A 13,622-nucleotide genomic window follows, 5' to 3' on the forward strand; every position below is an offset into this window, starting at 1 on the left:
GAACACGAATTCAGTGGTGATCTCACAGTGTTTCATTAACATAAAACATTTTGAAATAAATTCGGAGAGTTAATCGTCTGTTTTTAGAACTGCGGCTGTTGATCTTACTGTTGGCCGGTTTCAGCCCATCCCTGCTTCCTCTGGTCTCCTGGCCCCAGCCTCCTCCTTTGTCCTCGGTCAAAAACAGCCATGCCTTATTCAGCACTGAAATCTTAACGATGATATGCATGCTTGATTTGGAAAACATTTTATTCTGATGCAGTCCTCTCCATTTATGCAGGTGTGGAGCCAGCACTAAGACTACACTGACCTGTGGCTGGAGTGTGATTTATGACAGTAAACCATAAATCAAACTCTAGCTTTGCTTCAGAGTAAAGCTAAAGGTCCAAACTCGGGTTCAATTTACTTGGCTTCCTATATTATATGAATGTGGTTGATCTGTTGGAGGCCTGTTGGATTATTAGCTGCAATAATAATAATAATAATCATGTGCCAATGATACTGCAGGATGGGTGGTCAAAAGGCTAAAGGATCTAAGAGGTGATACAAAGAACAATTAGAAGAAAACTATTGCTTTGTGTAGGATGGAAGAAGTACGGTGAATAATCCAGGTCCCTGTAGGCAGAGCTGCTGAGGAGAAACATGATAGTGAACTATATGAAACAGGCTTTGACTTTAAAAGTCTGTTGGTATAGTATAATTTGGTTACAATGACTTTTAAATGTGAAACAGCGTGTACTGAGATGTTTGTCAGTCAGTGTCTGTGAGAAATCAGTTTTTCTTGCTCTGCATTGTTTACCAAAGGTGCTGCTTGGATGCTTGGAGGAGCAGCGCGGGCCTGTGACATGCTCCAAGTCAAACAGTTGTTAGCCCTACTGCTGTGTCTCAAGTCGCCTCCTCCTTTCATGTGTTGTAGATTCAGCCGTCCTATTCAATCCCTCTGTAACCAGCAGGTCACAGGTGCTGCAGTAAGCATCTCAAGGAAGGACATGGCATTCGGTGGGTTTGCCCAATTACATTTGAGCCTCTGAAAATGGAGAGCTGTAAAGAGATGGCAGTGGAAATGATAGTTACTTACTTAATACTTGTGAAACCAAGCTGAAAATCTGCTCTTAAATCACGTCTTCATTGAAAATCCACTATTGTGATGTTCAGTGGTAAAATCCTAAAAATGTTATGAACCCGTCTGTGAAGATTCGCCTCGGTCTCTGGTATCATCAGTGTTTCCATGAACTGGCCAACATCTACATTCATCATGACTGTAACATCTCGTCCTGTATGGGTTCACCATTCTTAATGAAGCTTTGCATAAACAGTTTATAATATTTTATACAAATGACACAGTCATACATATATGTCACATTAGATCAGGGGTCGGCAACCCGCGGCTCTTTAGTCCTTATAGTGCGGCTCCGCATGGTTTGGAAAAATAAATTAGAAGTATTTAACTGAAGTGCATTTTATTTGTGTTTAGTTCTTTTTTTTTTTTTAAAAAACTTGTAGTTCTATATTGGAAGATTGTTGTGATTTTGAAATATAAAAATAAAATTATATTTTATTATTTTTTTCATCGCTCAAAATAAGCGTCACACTCGCGGAAGCCGGTGTAGCCCGTGCATTTATCGAGACTTTCAACCCCAGATAGGCCAATTATGGATCTTCGGATCCACATTATGTCGGCAGCTGTTCTCCACCGTGAACTATGTTAAAAACAAACACCGCTCCCGCCTCACAGATGACAGCTTACAGTCCTGCGTAAAGATGAAAGCCTCGATTTGCAGACGCTGTGCGCAGAGGTTCGGGACCAGAAGTCTCATATCACGGCGGACCCGACGATGTTTGCATGAACACGCTTTTCAGCATCTCTTTATTGACCACTTTTCACACACGGTTGCTGTACGCATACAGCCGGCTGTAGCTTTTCAGCTCACAGCCCGACGACACAACAGCAGAGAGAGCAGAGGGTTTAAGGCGGCTTAAAAACAACAACAACAACAAAAAAACTTTAAGGCGGCGAGGCGTGATTGCGGGTGCCGCTCAGGTGCGTCCGACTCCCATTCAGCGGCACTTCAGACCACGGCCCGCCACACATATTAACCAGGTAAAATAGATATTTAGGCAGAATTTTGCAAATATCTATTTTTTTAGCATAGTGCTTTTTTTCCAATTACTTTTTAAAAGGGTGGCGGCTCACAGCAGTTTTTGTTTGCTACATGGATCATTTTAGTTCAGCTGGGTGTCTTTCCTTTTGTTATATTTCTTTAAGAGTTCAAAATGTGTTATTTATTAATGATAGGTTTGTAGCGTAAACCTATTCGCTGGAACGTTCAGGACAATTTGCTACACAGCAAGAACAAGACACAAGTAGGCAACGTTCTTTGTGTTACTCATGCATGAGGGAGGCCTGCCTGGAGCCAAGTGTCGTTCCACCTACTTGACCTCCATCTGACTCTCAGCCAGGTTCCCCATAGCACTCCTTTTATTGAGGTTACTTGAATATGCATAGGGTCATTAACATATGATGTATACATACACACAGAGTACCTTGCCTGTGGTTTTGTAAGTATGTGTGTGTGTGTGTGTGTGTGTGTGTGTGTGTGTGTGTGTGTGTGTGTGTGTGTGTGTGTGTGTGTATAAACTGCTGACCAAAAGGGTCATAAAGCAGGAACAACATCCTAGGTCATAAAGCGGGTAACCTCCCCACACCCAATCTATGGTTCACCCTAGATAACACAGTGAAGCCATACAAAGGGCAGGAAGTTTTACCACATCAAAAGAAGCAGATCTTCCAGATAGGATGTATCTGCAATAAAACACTATAGCCCCTCACCCAGAACCTCGAGAATCTGGGGAGGGGAGAACAAAAGAATTCCTTTCAACACACAGTTAAAGTACAAATGGTAAGAATAAAAATGACAAACATTTAACAATTCACTCTAACAACTTAAATAAAATGTAATTTTCTCTGTAGCACTTCATGGATTTCATAAACAACACACCTTAGTTTCTCTGTGGATTCTTTTAAAAAGCAGTGAAAATCTTTTCTGTTCAAACAAGCCTTTTGTTGATCTACGTATTTTATATTCTTTATTATTATTTACATTTGATCTTTTACATTGTGTATAATGTCTATTGATTGTATTGTTTATTTTAATATTTGTGTACAGCGCTTTGTGACTGCCTGTCTGTGAAAAGCGCTTAATAAATACACTTTACTTACTTACTTTAGATGTTTGCACAAAGCATAAAGGTAAAAAAAAAACAAACAATATATACAGTGTTATCTTCATTTTAGATTTCAAAAAGTATTTGTGGCTCCCAGTGTTTTCTTTTGCGTGGAAACCGGGTCCAAGTGGCTCTTTGGGTGTTAAAGGTTGCAGACCCCTGCATTAGATCATGAACTAGATGAGCCCATTGATTTTACAGGTCTAGTCTATGGTTACAGCAGTGAGAGGCTACAACACAGCAGCAGCACACAGCAACTATTACTACTGTTACTGCACAGGGACACAGAGCCATCCAGGTTTTCCCAGTGACGTTCCTGTTAATCCTCATTATAGAAGAAGACATTTGAGCTCAAGCAGTAACTGTCAAAACTTTGTAAAGGTCAATCTTTAAATACCAGCTTTATTCAGGAAAAGAGGTCAAAGACAAATACGACATTTTGATAACAGTCAGGTGTACATCAGTAGCTGACTGCAGGTGAACTACAGGACACGCAGCAGGTTCTCACTCCACAGAGCAAGGGCCAGGTTGAGTTTGTCCTCCTGTGTGGGCAGCTGAAGCTGGGCAACAACCAGCTGCTCTGCCAGCTGGAGCTGCCGCAGGGCCTGGAGGTAGGACAGGGGGAACTGCAAGCCCTGCAGACACAGACATATGGCATGGTTGGGGTGGAGACCTTTTTCAACACACATGTTCAATACACATCCATGTAGTGTGGTTCGTTGTCCCACTGTCCATGTCCAATCAGGAGATAAACCCAGGTCCTTCTTCAAATACCTGATGATATGACACAGCTGCACGTCTCATTGGTATTGATTCGTGGATATTTTCAGCATGTGACGCTCAGCCTCACAGTCTGGGGTCTTATATAAAGCACCTTGAAATGACTACTGTGAATTGGTGCTGTATAAATAAAGCTGCCAGTGCTTACCCTCAGCCTCCCAGTACACACACCTATCGGGTCAAAATCTTACATCAGCTTGTTCTCCAGTTATGGCATTAACAAGACTTTCAGAAAACATGACCTCTGACCTTTATGTTGAGGTCACAGATTTGAACTCGTCCAGTTCAGCAGCAGCACCTGTGGTGTCAGTGTGAACCTCCTACACTGCCTGATCTGAGTGACAGTACCCGACCAGCTTTTACAGTTGAGGGTAAAAACCTTTAAAAACACTCGTTTTAAACTAAACATGGACAAATGTGCAGTTTCAGTTTTCGAGGGTAACACTAACTGTTTCGTGGCTGTTGAAGGTTTCGTCAAAGAGGATAAATATCTGTGGCGGTCGATTTCTGCACCTCTGCAGCAGAACAATGTTGAACATGTGTTATGAATATGAAAGGACACAGGACCAACACCGAGGTATGGATTTACCGTGGAGATGCTGCGTTCTTCCTGGTCATCACAGCTGTCGCCCATCATGTGACCTTCCCTCTGGTTCTTCAAAGAATGCAAGACAAATACTACCAGCTCTGTGGCGTCGTCCTGAAACACACAAACACAGTTCAGAACACACTGTTAGAGCACACACACAGCACCCCAACAGTGCTGCACATTTCTGTACTTAACAGCCTTAAAGGACTTACTGTGCTCTGTGGGCGGGGCTCCACTGTTATTACCATGTGGTCATTAAAGGTCAGAATCACTGTATCCTTCAAGGCAGGACTCTTCCCAGCTGTGACACACACCACATGTTTATATGCACAAATGTACATCACTGAAAAATTGATCTGAATGCATCCATAACATACATGGTGAAGACAGCTGCTGCTGGCAGTAAGGAGGTAGTCTGTTCATGATGAAGTCTCTCTTCATGTGAGTGAAGCCGAGTTCCTGCATCCCAGTTTCCATCTCGTCAGCCAGAGATCTGAGGCAGGCGGCCAGCCGCTTGTTGGTGTGCAGGCCTTCACTGCTGCTCTACATACACAAATCCATGTGACTGTGAATTCATCTCATTCATATTTAACATAATTCAGAAAGCATTAGAAGTTGAGCTGTAATGATAGAGGCACAAATACAGACCCCGCTATCTTCTGAAGCTATTTTTATTTTATATTCATTCTTAAAATATAAATCTTCTAAAAACTTTGAAAGCAGTGCATTAGAATGAGGACCCGTTTATCTCAACATTGTTCCAGTTTCAGGGAAAAATGTCACAGAACACAGCTTTAAGTAATTATGAGTCAATTAAAAACAGCATATTGCAGATGTTACACACACTACCAGTCAAGCATTTGGACAGAGATTCTCATTTAATGGTTTCTCTTTATTTTTACTTCTTCAAACTGATACAAACTGAAGACATCTAATATAATAAGCAAGATAGGTGTAATTATGTAGCAAAGAGAAAATGTATAAATAACTCTACATATATTTTAGATTCCTCAAAGTAGCCGCCCTTTGCTTTGTTGACAGCGCTGCAAACACTCGGCCTTCTCTCAGTGAGCTTCATGATGTAGTCACCTGACATGGTTTCACGTCACAGGTGTGCCTGTCAGGGTTCATCTGTGGAATTTCTTGCCTTCTTAATAACGCTGGGACCATCAGTTGTGTTGTGCAGACGTCAGGTTGGTACTCAGCTGACAGGCCTATTTGACAACTGTTAGAAACAGTCCCTCATTACTTTAAGAACTGAAGGTCAGTCAGTCCATAAAATTGCTAAAAAGGTGAACTGATGGTCTCTACATGCATGGTTCCCACTGTGAAGCATGGAGGAGGAGGTGTGATGGTGTGGGGGAGCTTTGTTGGTGACACTGTTGGGGATTTATTCAAAACTGAAGGCACACTGACCCAGCATGGCTACCACAGAGCCTGCAGCCACATGCCAGGACAGGACAATGAGCCCAAACACACCTCCAGGCTGCGTGAGGGCTGTTTGACCAAGAAGGAGAGTGATGGAGTGCAGCACCTGATGGCCTAGCCTCCACAGTCACCTGACCTAAACCCAATGGAGATGGTTTGGGAGCGCAGAGTGAAGGCAAAGGACCAACAAGTGCTCAGCATCTCTGTGAACTCCTTCAAGACTGTTGGAAAACCATTTCAGGATACAACCTCATGAAGCTCATGGAGAGAATAGCAAGAGTGAGCAAAGCAGTAATCAAAGCAAAGGCTGGTTTTGAGAGTTATTTCACACTTTTTGTTTACTACATAATTCCACGTGTTCGTTCATAGTTTTGATGCCTTCAGTGAGAATCTACGATGTAAACAGTCATGAAACTAAAGACAAACCATTAAATGAGAAGCTGTGTCCAAACTTCTGACTAGTACTATAAAACAATCTCATATACTGTCATAGACTCTTCAGCGTGCAGTCACAGACAGAAAAAGCATCTGTCAGTATCAGTTTGGAATAATATGTCATGGGAATACAAAGATGGTGTTCATACTGTTGTAATTACCAGTAAGAGTCTTCTGGGCATCCCTTCTCTGAAGCTGACTTCCCTCCTGCTGCGGTCACACAGTAAGCTGGGAAATGCGTCCAACAGCAAATCTCCCCATGACCTGACAGCAAGCGGGGACAGTGGGACAGTGTGGGACTGAATAGGAACAGAGAACTGGTTTGGATCTCATTCACACACCAGTTTTGTTTGAGCACGACAGAAATAATCATCATCTTAAGAAACCCATCTGTCATCAGTGTTTGGAGCTTTGAACAGGACCAGTTCTTCTGTTTCTTATTGGCTGAAAACCTGATGATGTGCCCTGACTTTACTCTGCTGAGCAGACGTCTGTTCTACTACTCGAGTACGAGTCTGTTCATGTCAGTGTTCTGGCCAACGTGTGCTGGATCAGTGGGAAGTAGTTTTACTGCACACTTACTCCCTGGCATGCCAATAAAGGAAAAGGAAGTGCGATTTCAACAGAACATCACAGTTTTCTGTACATGATAATTAATTAAAAAAAAAAATCTGTCAGCAAAACTCGTTGGGTTTATTTTGTAAGAAATTAATGTGTCAAATTCCAGGAAATGTTCCAGACCGTCCTGGGATTGCACAACTTTTTTGTTAATTGACAGAAAATATCTTTTTTATCAAAGTTGATACTTTGTAAAACAAACAAACAACAAATCACTTCCAAAATTCTACATCGCCTTGTTGTCAAGTCACTGGAATCATGAGATTTTCATTAAGTGTAACCTCTCAGGTCAACGCCATGGAATTTGAACTCTTCTGAGTTAGTAGATGCTCCTATGGCAGGGTCTCGAACTCCAGGCCTCGAGAGCCGGTGTCCTGCAGGTTTTAGATGTGTCCTTGATCCATCACAGCTGATTTAAATGGCTAAATGACCTCCTCAACATATCTTGAAGTTCTCCAGAGGCCTGGAAATGACCTAATCATGTGATTCAGGTGTGTTGACCCAGGGTGAGATCTAACACCTGCAGGAGACCGGCCCTCGAGGCCTGCAGTTCAGGACCCCTGACCTATGGTATCAATCTGAAACTACGTCGTTCTCCAGTTAGCACATTCACAAAATTAGGCATCCACACTGCCCGCCTTTATCTGCTACTATATGCCTTTTAGGGCTTGGGGTAAAAAGGGGAAGAAGAAGAAGCTTACATTCTCTGGTAGGTGCTGAGAGTTAAGTGAATGGAGCAGTTCACTCCTGCTGGGGTTCTGGCTTGATGGATGGTTCCCCGAGGAAAGTACAGCAGATCTCCAGCCTGTCCAGAGAGAAGACTTGTTCATACTTAAAACACTGTGATTAACATACTCAGAAAGAGCTCTGTGTTACTGGTCTCGGTTAAAAGTTTTGTACATATAAATAGAATAAGTTCAATTATGTCTCACATAATAAAACAATGACATGACTGTTCAAACTTCGCCTGTTTAAGAATTAAAATCAAAAATCTTTGTTCTGTGTAAAAACTTCAAACAGTATCTTTGTTTCATAATAGCTGTATGACCTCAATCATTGTGACACACAGTGACATCAGCCACAAGTAGTCGTTACACAAAGAGGGAATACTTTGGTATATGACCCATCCTTGTAAAATTCACATGAAATTCCTAATTCAAACCCAGCGATTTGTTCTCATGTGGGAGTGTAACTGAAGGAGGATTCAGGGTCACCTGGTCCAGCCCTAACTATATGCTTTAGCAAAAAGGAAAGTTTGAAGCCTAATCTTGAAAGTAGAGATAGTGTCTGTCTCCCAAATCCAAACTGGAAGCTGGTTCCACAGAAGAGGGGCCTGAAAACTGAAGGCTCTGCCTCCCATTCTACTTGAAGCAATACCACGCTATGAGGTCTGTAAGATAAGACTGGGTCTGATTTTTCGAGACCATGTGTGAGGAAAAGGATTTCAAACTTGATTCTGGATTTAACAGGGAGCCAATAAAGACAACAGAGTCAAGCACGTCTGATTTGGGCTCCTTTTCTTTTTCCATAAAGTCCACCTCTGTGGGAGAAACGTTTAAGGAACCATTACTACTGCTCTTCCAGGGACTTCTCCACCCCAGCCCATTCCTAGTGAGCATTCCCAAAGATGATCATACGTTTGAATAAAAATGAACATTAAAACTTGAACAGAAGGAGATGTATTGCAGAATCAGATCATATTTGCTTTAGCTAATATAGAGTGCTGTACCTTCAGTATAATATCATGAGTTGGGATGCCAATACTGTCCTCTGACTGCACGCTGTATTCAGCTGCCAGTGGAACAGTAGGATTATAAAGATGCCAATGTTTCTGTCCCTCCAGCTGCAAGATAAACACCTGTGCACAGAGCACCATGGAGATTAGCAACATGTATGCTGGACCGTACATTACTCACATCATCCTCAGTTATTGTTGTACCTCTACATCATCATAATGAGGTGGAAGGCCCTGCGACTCCTCTGGGGTGATATAGATGTTCGAGCCCACCAGAGCCCCAAAGAAGCACTCCAGCTTCTCCTGAATCCTCCACAGCTCATCCTGACAACACACAGAAGACCTGCTGAGAGCTGGCTCCACATGCACAGTGTTAGTTGCACAGGTACTTGGACAGCGTCATGATCTTTGAACTCTGGCCTATGTTCACAGTGGGTGTCAAATTAAACAGTTCAGGCTGATTGAAGTGAAGACTTTAATCTGAACAAAAGCTGTGTTACATACATGTGACAGCGACGAGCCGTAGTTAAATCTTATAAGCACAGGTTCATCGAGGAATATGGACAACAAGCCTTTGCTCAAGTTTGACTGCTACGCCGAGCGTGCCGTGCTGGACTGCAGGGGGACGAGGTGGCTGACCACATCTGAACTGCACGCAGACGGAAAACTGACCAAGGAGGTGGATGCCTTGGTGACACATGTTGGACTATGTGAAGGGAAAGTTGCTGCAAGAAGCCAACGTGACACTGGTTTGAACTTCAGAGATCAAGGAACAGTGTGAACGAGTAAAGCTGCAGATGGCAGCGATGGAGGGGAAATTTAATACCAGCAAACACTGTGAAGATGGGAAAGAGAAAACAGATAAAATGTGCTTAAGATGTGAACATCTAGGGGTCACTTTGCTAAGGAACAGGCGTGCCTCAGGACAATCATGCAGAGAATACAGTGGAAACCAACAGTGAGATGTGTGCAAACAGAATCAGAGCCAAACTATACGTTTGTAATGAGAGATCAAACACAGTGACATTTACTGTTGGTGAACTAGATCTGTAATGCCAGCTGACTTTACTGCATCAAGCAACAGCACACATAACACACATGGGAGATGTCCTAAAAGCCAGCTGGCAAACCTTTGTACTCCAACTTGTCCAAAGTGTCCATCCCAGTGAGACGCGTGTTCCAGTTCCAAACACGAGGTCATAGTGATCTAAGGGCAGGGAGAGCCAATACTCAGCAAGGAAACTGCAATTCAACTAGATGTGCTGAGAGTGGGTGCAAACATGTCCAGGGTGACTGACATTAAAGCACAAATAAAGACACAATATCCACACACAGCGGCACACAGTTCCTATCTTTGACACCCAAGTGGGCACAAGCCAACGGTGAAGTGGCAAAACGCTTCACTAATGAAAAGGATGCACATCGCACGATCCAAGGGATTAGACTGGAAAAAGGAACTCCGGAAGGACGTTACAATCCACAACTGGGACGAGCCCGGCAGAGCTACTCTTCAAAGGACAGTAAGAGGAAAATTCCCACAGAGACACAGATGAGGAGGAGAAGGAAAGATCAATGAGAACAGGGCAGAAACTCAGTGGAAGACAAATCCCCCACTACATTCAACAACACATCAGATCAGGTGATCGGGATGGGTGGAGAAACACCACATTTGTCAAGAGATATCACACGAAACACAGCTGAGCACGGCAGCAAACAGGCTGCAGAGACTAACAGTGAGCCAAGCCTGACTGAGCCCCGACACCTGTGAGGCCCCATGGGGAGACCAGGCTGCAGTGTTACTGGTTTAGTCTAACATGAGGTGGTGGATGTTGAAAAGAAGAAACGAAGGTGCTCGGCAAGAAATGAAATTGTTTGGTGAAAAGGAAATGAGATGGTCTGAGATAAATGTGTACATGGAACATCCAAACACGGGTTTGTGAACAATGCTCGGGCATAGAAAAGTCTTCAGTTTCATGTACTGGTGATGTGTGCGGTCCAGAGGCGAGGGTGCCAAAACAGCTGTGCAGACGACAACTGCTCATCACAGCTGGCCATGCAGCGGCAGTGCACCAAACACACTACATACACAAAAAGGAAACAGGTGGATGAACCATCAATGCAAACTGGTCCAAAGGCAGCAAAGCCATGATACTCACCTTGAACCTCTGCGGCTGGTGGTACTGGACGGTGGCTTTGTTCTGACTCATGATCTTATTGAGAACACTGTGCTTCACTCGGCCTTCCTTGTTCAGAAGCTTTTTCTTGCCGTTGACGCAGCGAACGACGTTGATGTCCCTGTAGTACTCGAGACCCTGAGAACACAGGCTCTGCAGGTCACACAGCTGAAACAGAGACTGGTAGTACAAGGCTGTGCCAGGATCAGACCTCTGCAGATGAAGAGGTTTCTTCTCCCAATACTCTGAGAAGAACTGATCTGTCCCCATTGGCTGGATGAGGCTCTCGAACAGTGTGGCTGGGCTCTGGAAGCAAAGGGTTGAAGTGTCGCTCTGCTCCTCTTTGCTTCGTTTAACAGCGGGCTGCTCTTGGTCAGCGCTCCGTCTCTTTACACTCGGAGTTTTGCTTTTCTTTGGCATCTTTTTCAGTCTGCACACAAGTCCAGAGAATATCTTTAGAGTTAAAGCAACACACTGAAGGTTACTGAATTCATTATCTGATCATTCCTATATCAAACTCCTTTTCTTGCACAGTGAGCGCTGTTGAGCTGTGTCATAGGCTACGTTCACACTGCAGGCGAAAGCGCATCAAATCCGATTTTTTTCGCCCCTATGCGACCCGTATCCGATCTTGGTATGACAGTGTGAACGGCACAAATCCGATATTTTCAAATCCGATCTGGGTCACTTTCGTATGTGGTACTGAATCCGATACGTATCCGATGTTTTAGAAAGCGACTGCTGTGTGAACGGTCAAGTCGCATTAAATCCGTCTTTTACGTCACTGACAAGACAGACGCCAATTATCAGCGCCGGAGAAGCGCCCGATAGGACATCGCGAACGATTTCCTACCATCCGGTGAAACTGTTGGGAAGACAACGTTGGAGAAATGTGAACATTTTATTTTTACTGTATTTTCTGCAGATTCTGACAGAAATCTGCAACTATCCTTTGAAGCACCGCTCCTCTAAAACAGCAAAAAGGATCATTATTAGGTCATCCACATTATTATGTAAATAACAAAATAACTTAAAGCAAAAATCTGGAAACATAAAGTCCGAAGTCTTTATATTAAGGGCCATCAGTCAAACAATACTGTTTGCTCTGGGTCTAAACAGAGCGAGTTGTGTGTGACATCTTCTTTTGCGCATGCGGGCCGCTTTGAGCGTTCACACTGGAGAGCGTTTGATGTCGCATTTTATGTGTAGTGTGAACAAGCAGACAAAAAAATCGGAATTGAGCATTAAGACCTGCAGTGTGAACGTAGCCTTACTTAAACTGGCCAATGTCTGCTGGAGCAAACTGGGAACACTTGATCATCCCACTGAGCCAGTCTGTGGATCAGCTGTGTGGAGCAGACAGCTGATCCACAGAGCTCTACTGAGTGGGAATAAAAGACAGTGGACACACCAGCCTGTGGCTCGTTTTTAGGCACTTTAGCAAAACTCTTAGCTTCTCCCGCCTCTTTCACCTGGCGCACAGCGACACCTCTGGTCAGAAGGAGTAATAGCACCCACAGAAGCTCGTAACATTCAGATTCAGTCCATATAAGCTTGTAAATACAGCCCACACCGCAAGCATCGCTGCGAACAGAGTTTTCTACCCGAACGATGTTTGGATTGGTCCCGGATCAGGATGGGCTGACGGGGCATCGGTGAAGCTGTTCGGTCATAAAGCGGTGCTCGGATCACGAAGACACTGTGACAGATTCATCACAGCTCCAGCAAAGCGACGGCTTTATGTTCCACATCACCACATCCAACAACCCCACGCACTCACTCACCTCCCAACACACCTCCACTCGACCTCGATGACGACCCCGGTCAGCCACACGTGTGACTTCACAAGTGTTTTCCAAATTATGTCCGACTGGAAACTCACACCAGCGCCAGAACACGGGACATGTAGTGAAACACAAACACAAACGGTGACTTTAGCGGTTTGTACGTGTCAGATGGTCACCGCGGTCAAGTGAGCCGTCATTTGTGAGCCGCGGTCAAGCCAGCCGCTTCTTCTCCGCCGCATTAATTTCCTTGCGCTTTTACACCAGTCTTTACGGTAGCGCCTTTTCGCTTTATATCCCGATTGAAAGCCTAGACCCGCACGCACGTGCACGCGCGCGCACACTCACACGTGCACGCGCGCACACAAATTGCAATGGAACAGCCCAATACAACCAAAGTGACAGTCAGGTTGCATATTCAAAAATTCATTAAAAATCATCCTTAGTAGTTGATGTCCAACTTTCAATACACCCCTCCTCTGGGACACCTACTGTACCTCTGGGCCAAGTTTCATCCAGATTTACTGTAATATTCCTCAGAAATTAAAGGAAACTTGTATTCAATGCAATACAGTCAATACACTACCATTATGTCAATTTCAAAAATTCATTAAAAATCATCCTTAATAGTTGATGTCCAACTTTCAACACATTCTTCCTCTGGGACACCTACTGTACCTCTGTGCCAAGTTTCATCCAGATTTACTGTAATATTCCTCAGAAATTAAAGAACATTTATAATCAATTCAGTACAATCAATACACTACCATTATGTCAATTTCAAAACTTCATTAAAAATCATCCTTAATAGTTGATGTCCAACTTTCAACACTGTCTTACTCTAGGCCACCTAC

General features: G+C 43.7%; 1 protein-coding gene across 3 annotated transcripts; it reads right to left on the bottom strand.

The window, feature by feature from the left end:
- Window positions 1-3,601: 3,601 nt before the first annotated feature.
- On the bottom strand, window positions 3,602-13,039 carry riox2 (ribosomal oxygenase 2). 3 transcript variants are annotated; one of them, XM_005466121.4, is made up of 10 exons: window positions 12,769-13,039; window positions 10,967-11,414; window positions 9,015-9,134; window positions 8,805-8,933; window positions 7,777-7,880; window positions 6,619-6,721; window positions 4,972-5,137; window positions 4,807-4,895; window positions 4,595-4,705; window positions 3,602-3,860 (listed from the first exon to the last, which is right to left on the bottom strand). In XM_005466121.4, exons 2-10 carry the CDS (start codon window positions 11,402-11,404, stop codon window positions 3,708-3,710), a joined length of 1,413 nt encoding a protein of 470 aa, XP_005466178.1. In that variant the 5' UTR covers window positions 11,405-11,414; window positions 12,769-13,039; the 3' UTR covers window positions 3,602-3,707. The 3 variants fall into 3 exon arrangements, with proteins under 3 accessions (XP_005466178.1, XP_005466179.1, XP_005466180.1); XM_005466122.2 differs by lacking the exon at window positions 12,769-13,039 and adding an exon at window positions 12,589-12,762; XM_005466123.4 differs by lacking the exon at window positions 12,769-13,039 and adding an exon at window positions 12,457-12,580.
- Window positions 13,040-13,622: the final 583 nt, after the last annotated feature.

This window comes from Oreochromis niloticus, linkage group LG10 (genome assembly GCF_001858045.2).
Source record: "Oreochromis niloticus isolate F11D_XX linkage group LG10, O_niloticus_UMD_NMBU, whole genome shotgun sequence".
NCBI classification, from domain to species: Eukaryota; Metazoa; Chordata; class Actinopteri; order Cichliformes; family Cichlidae; genus Oreochromis; species Oreochromis niloticus.

Excerpts from the sequence above, each read along its gene's own strand:
- riox2 (XM_005466121.4), bottom strand. The coding sequence starts at position 11,404 with ATGCCAAAGAAAAGCAAAACTCCGAGTGTAAAGAGACGGAGCGCTGAC. Across the intron at positions 7,881-8,804 it reads CTCATGATATTATACTGAAG|GCTGGAGATCTGCTGTACTT; the intron begins GTACAGCACTCT and ends CTCTCTGGACAG. Across the intron at positions 4,706-4,806 it reads AGCCCCGCCCACAGAGCACA|GACGACGCCACAGAGCTGGT; the intron begins GTAAGTCCTTTA and ends TGTGTGTTTCAG.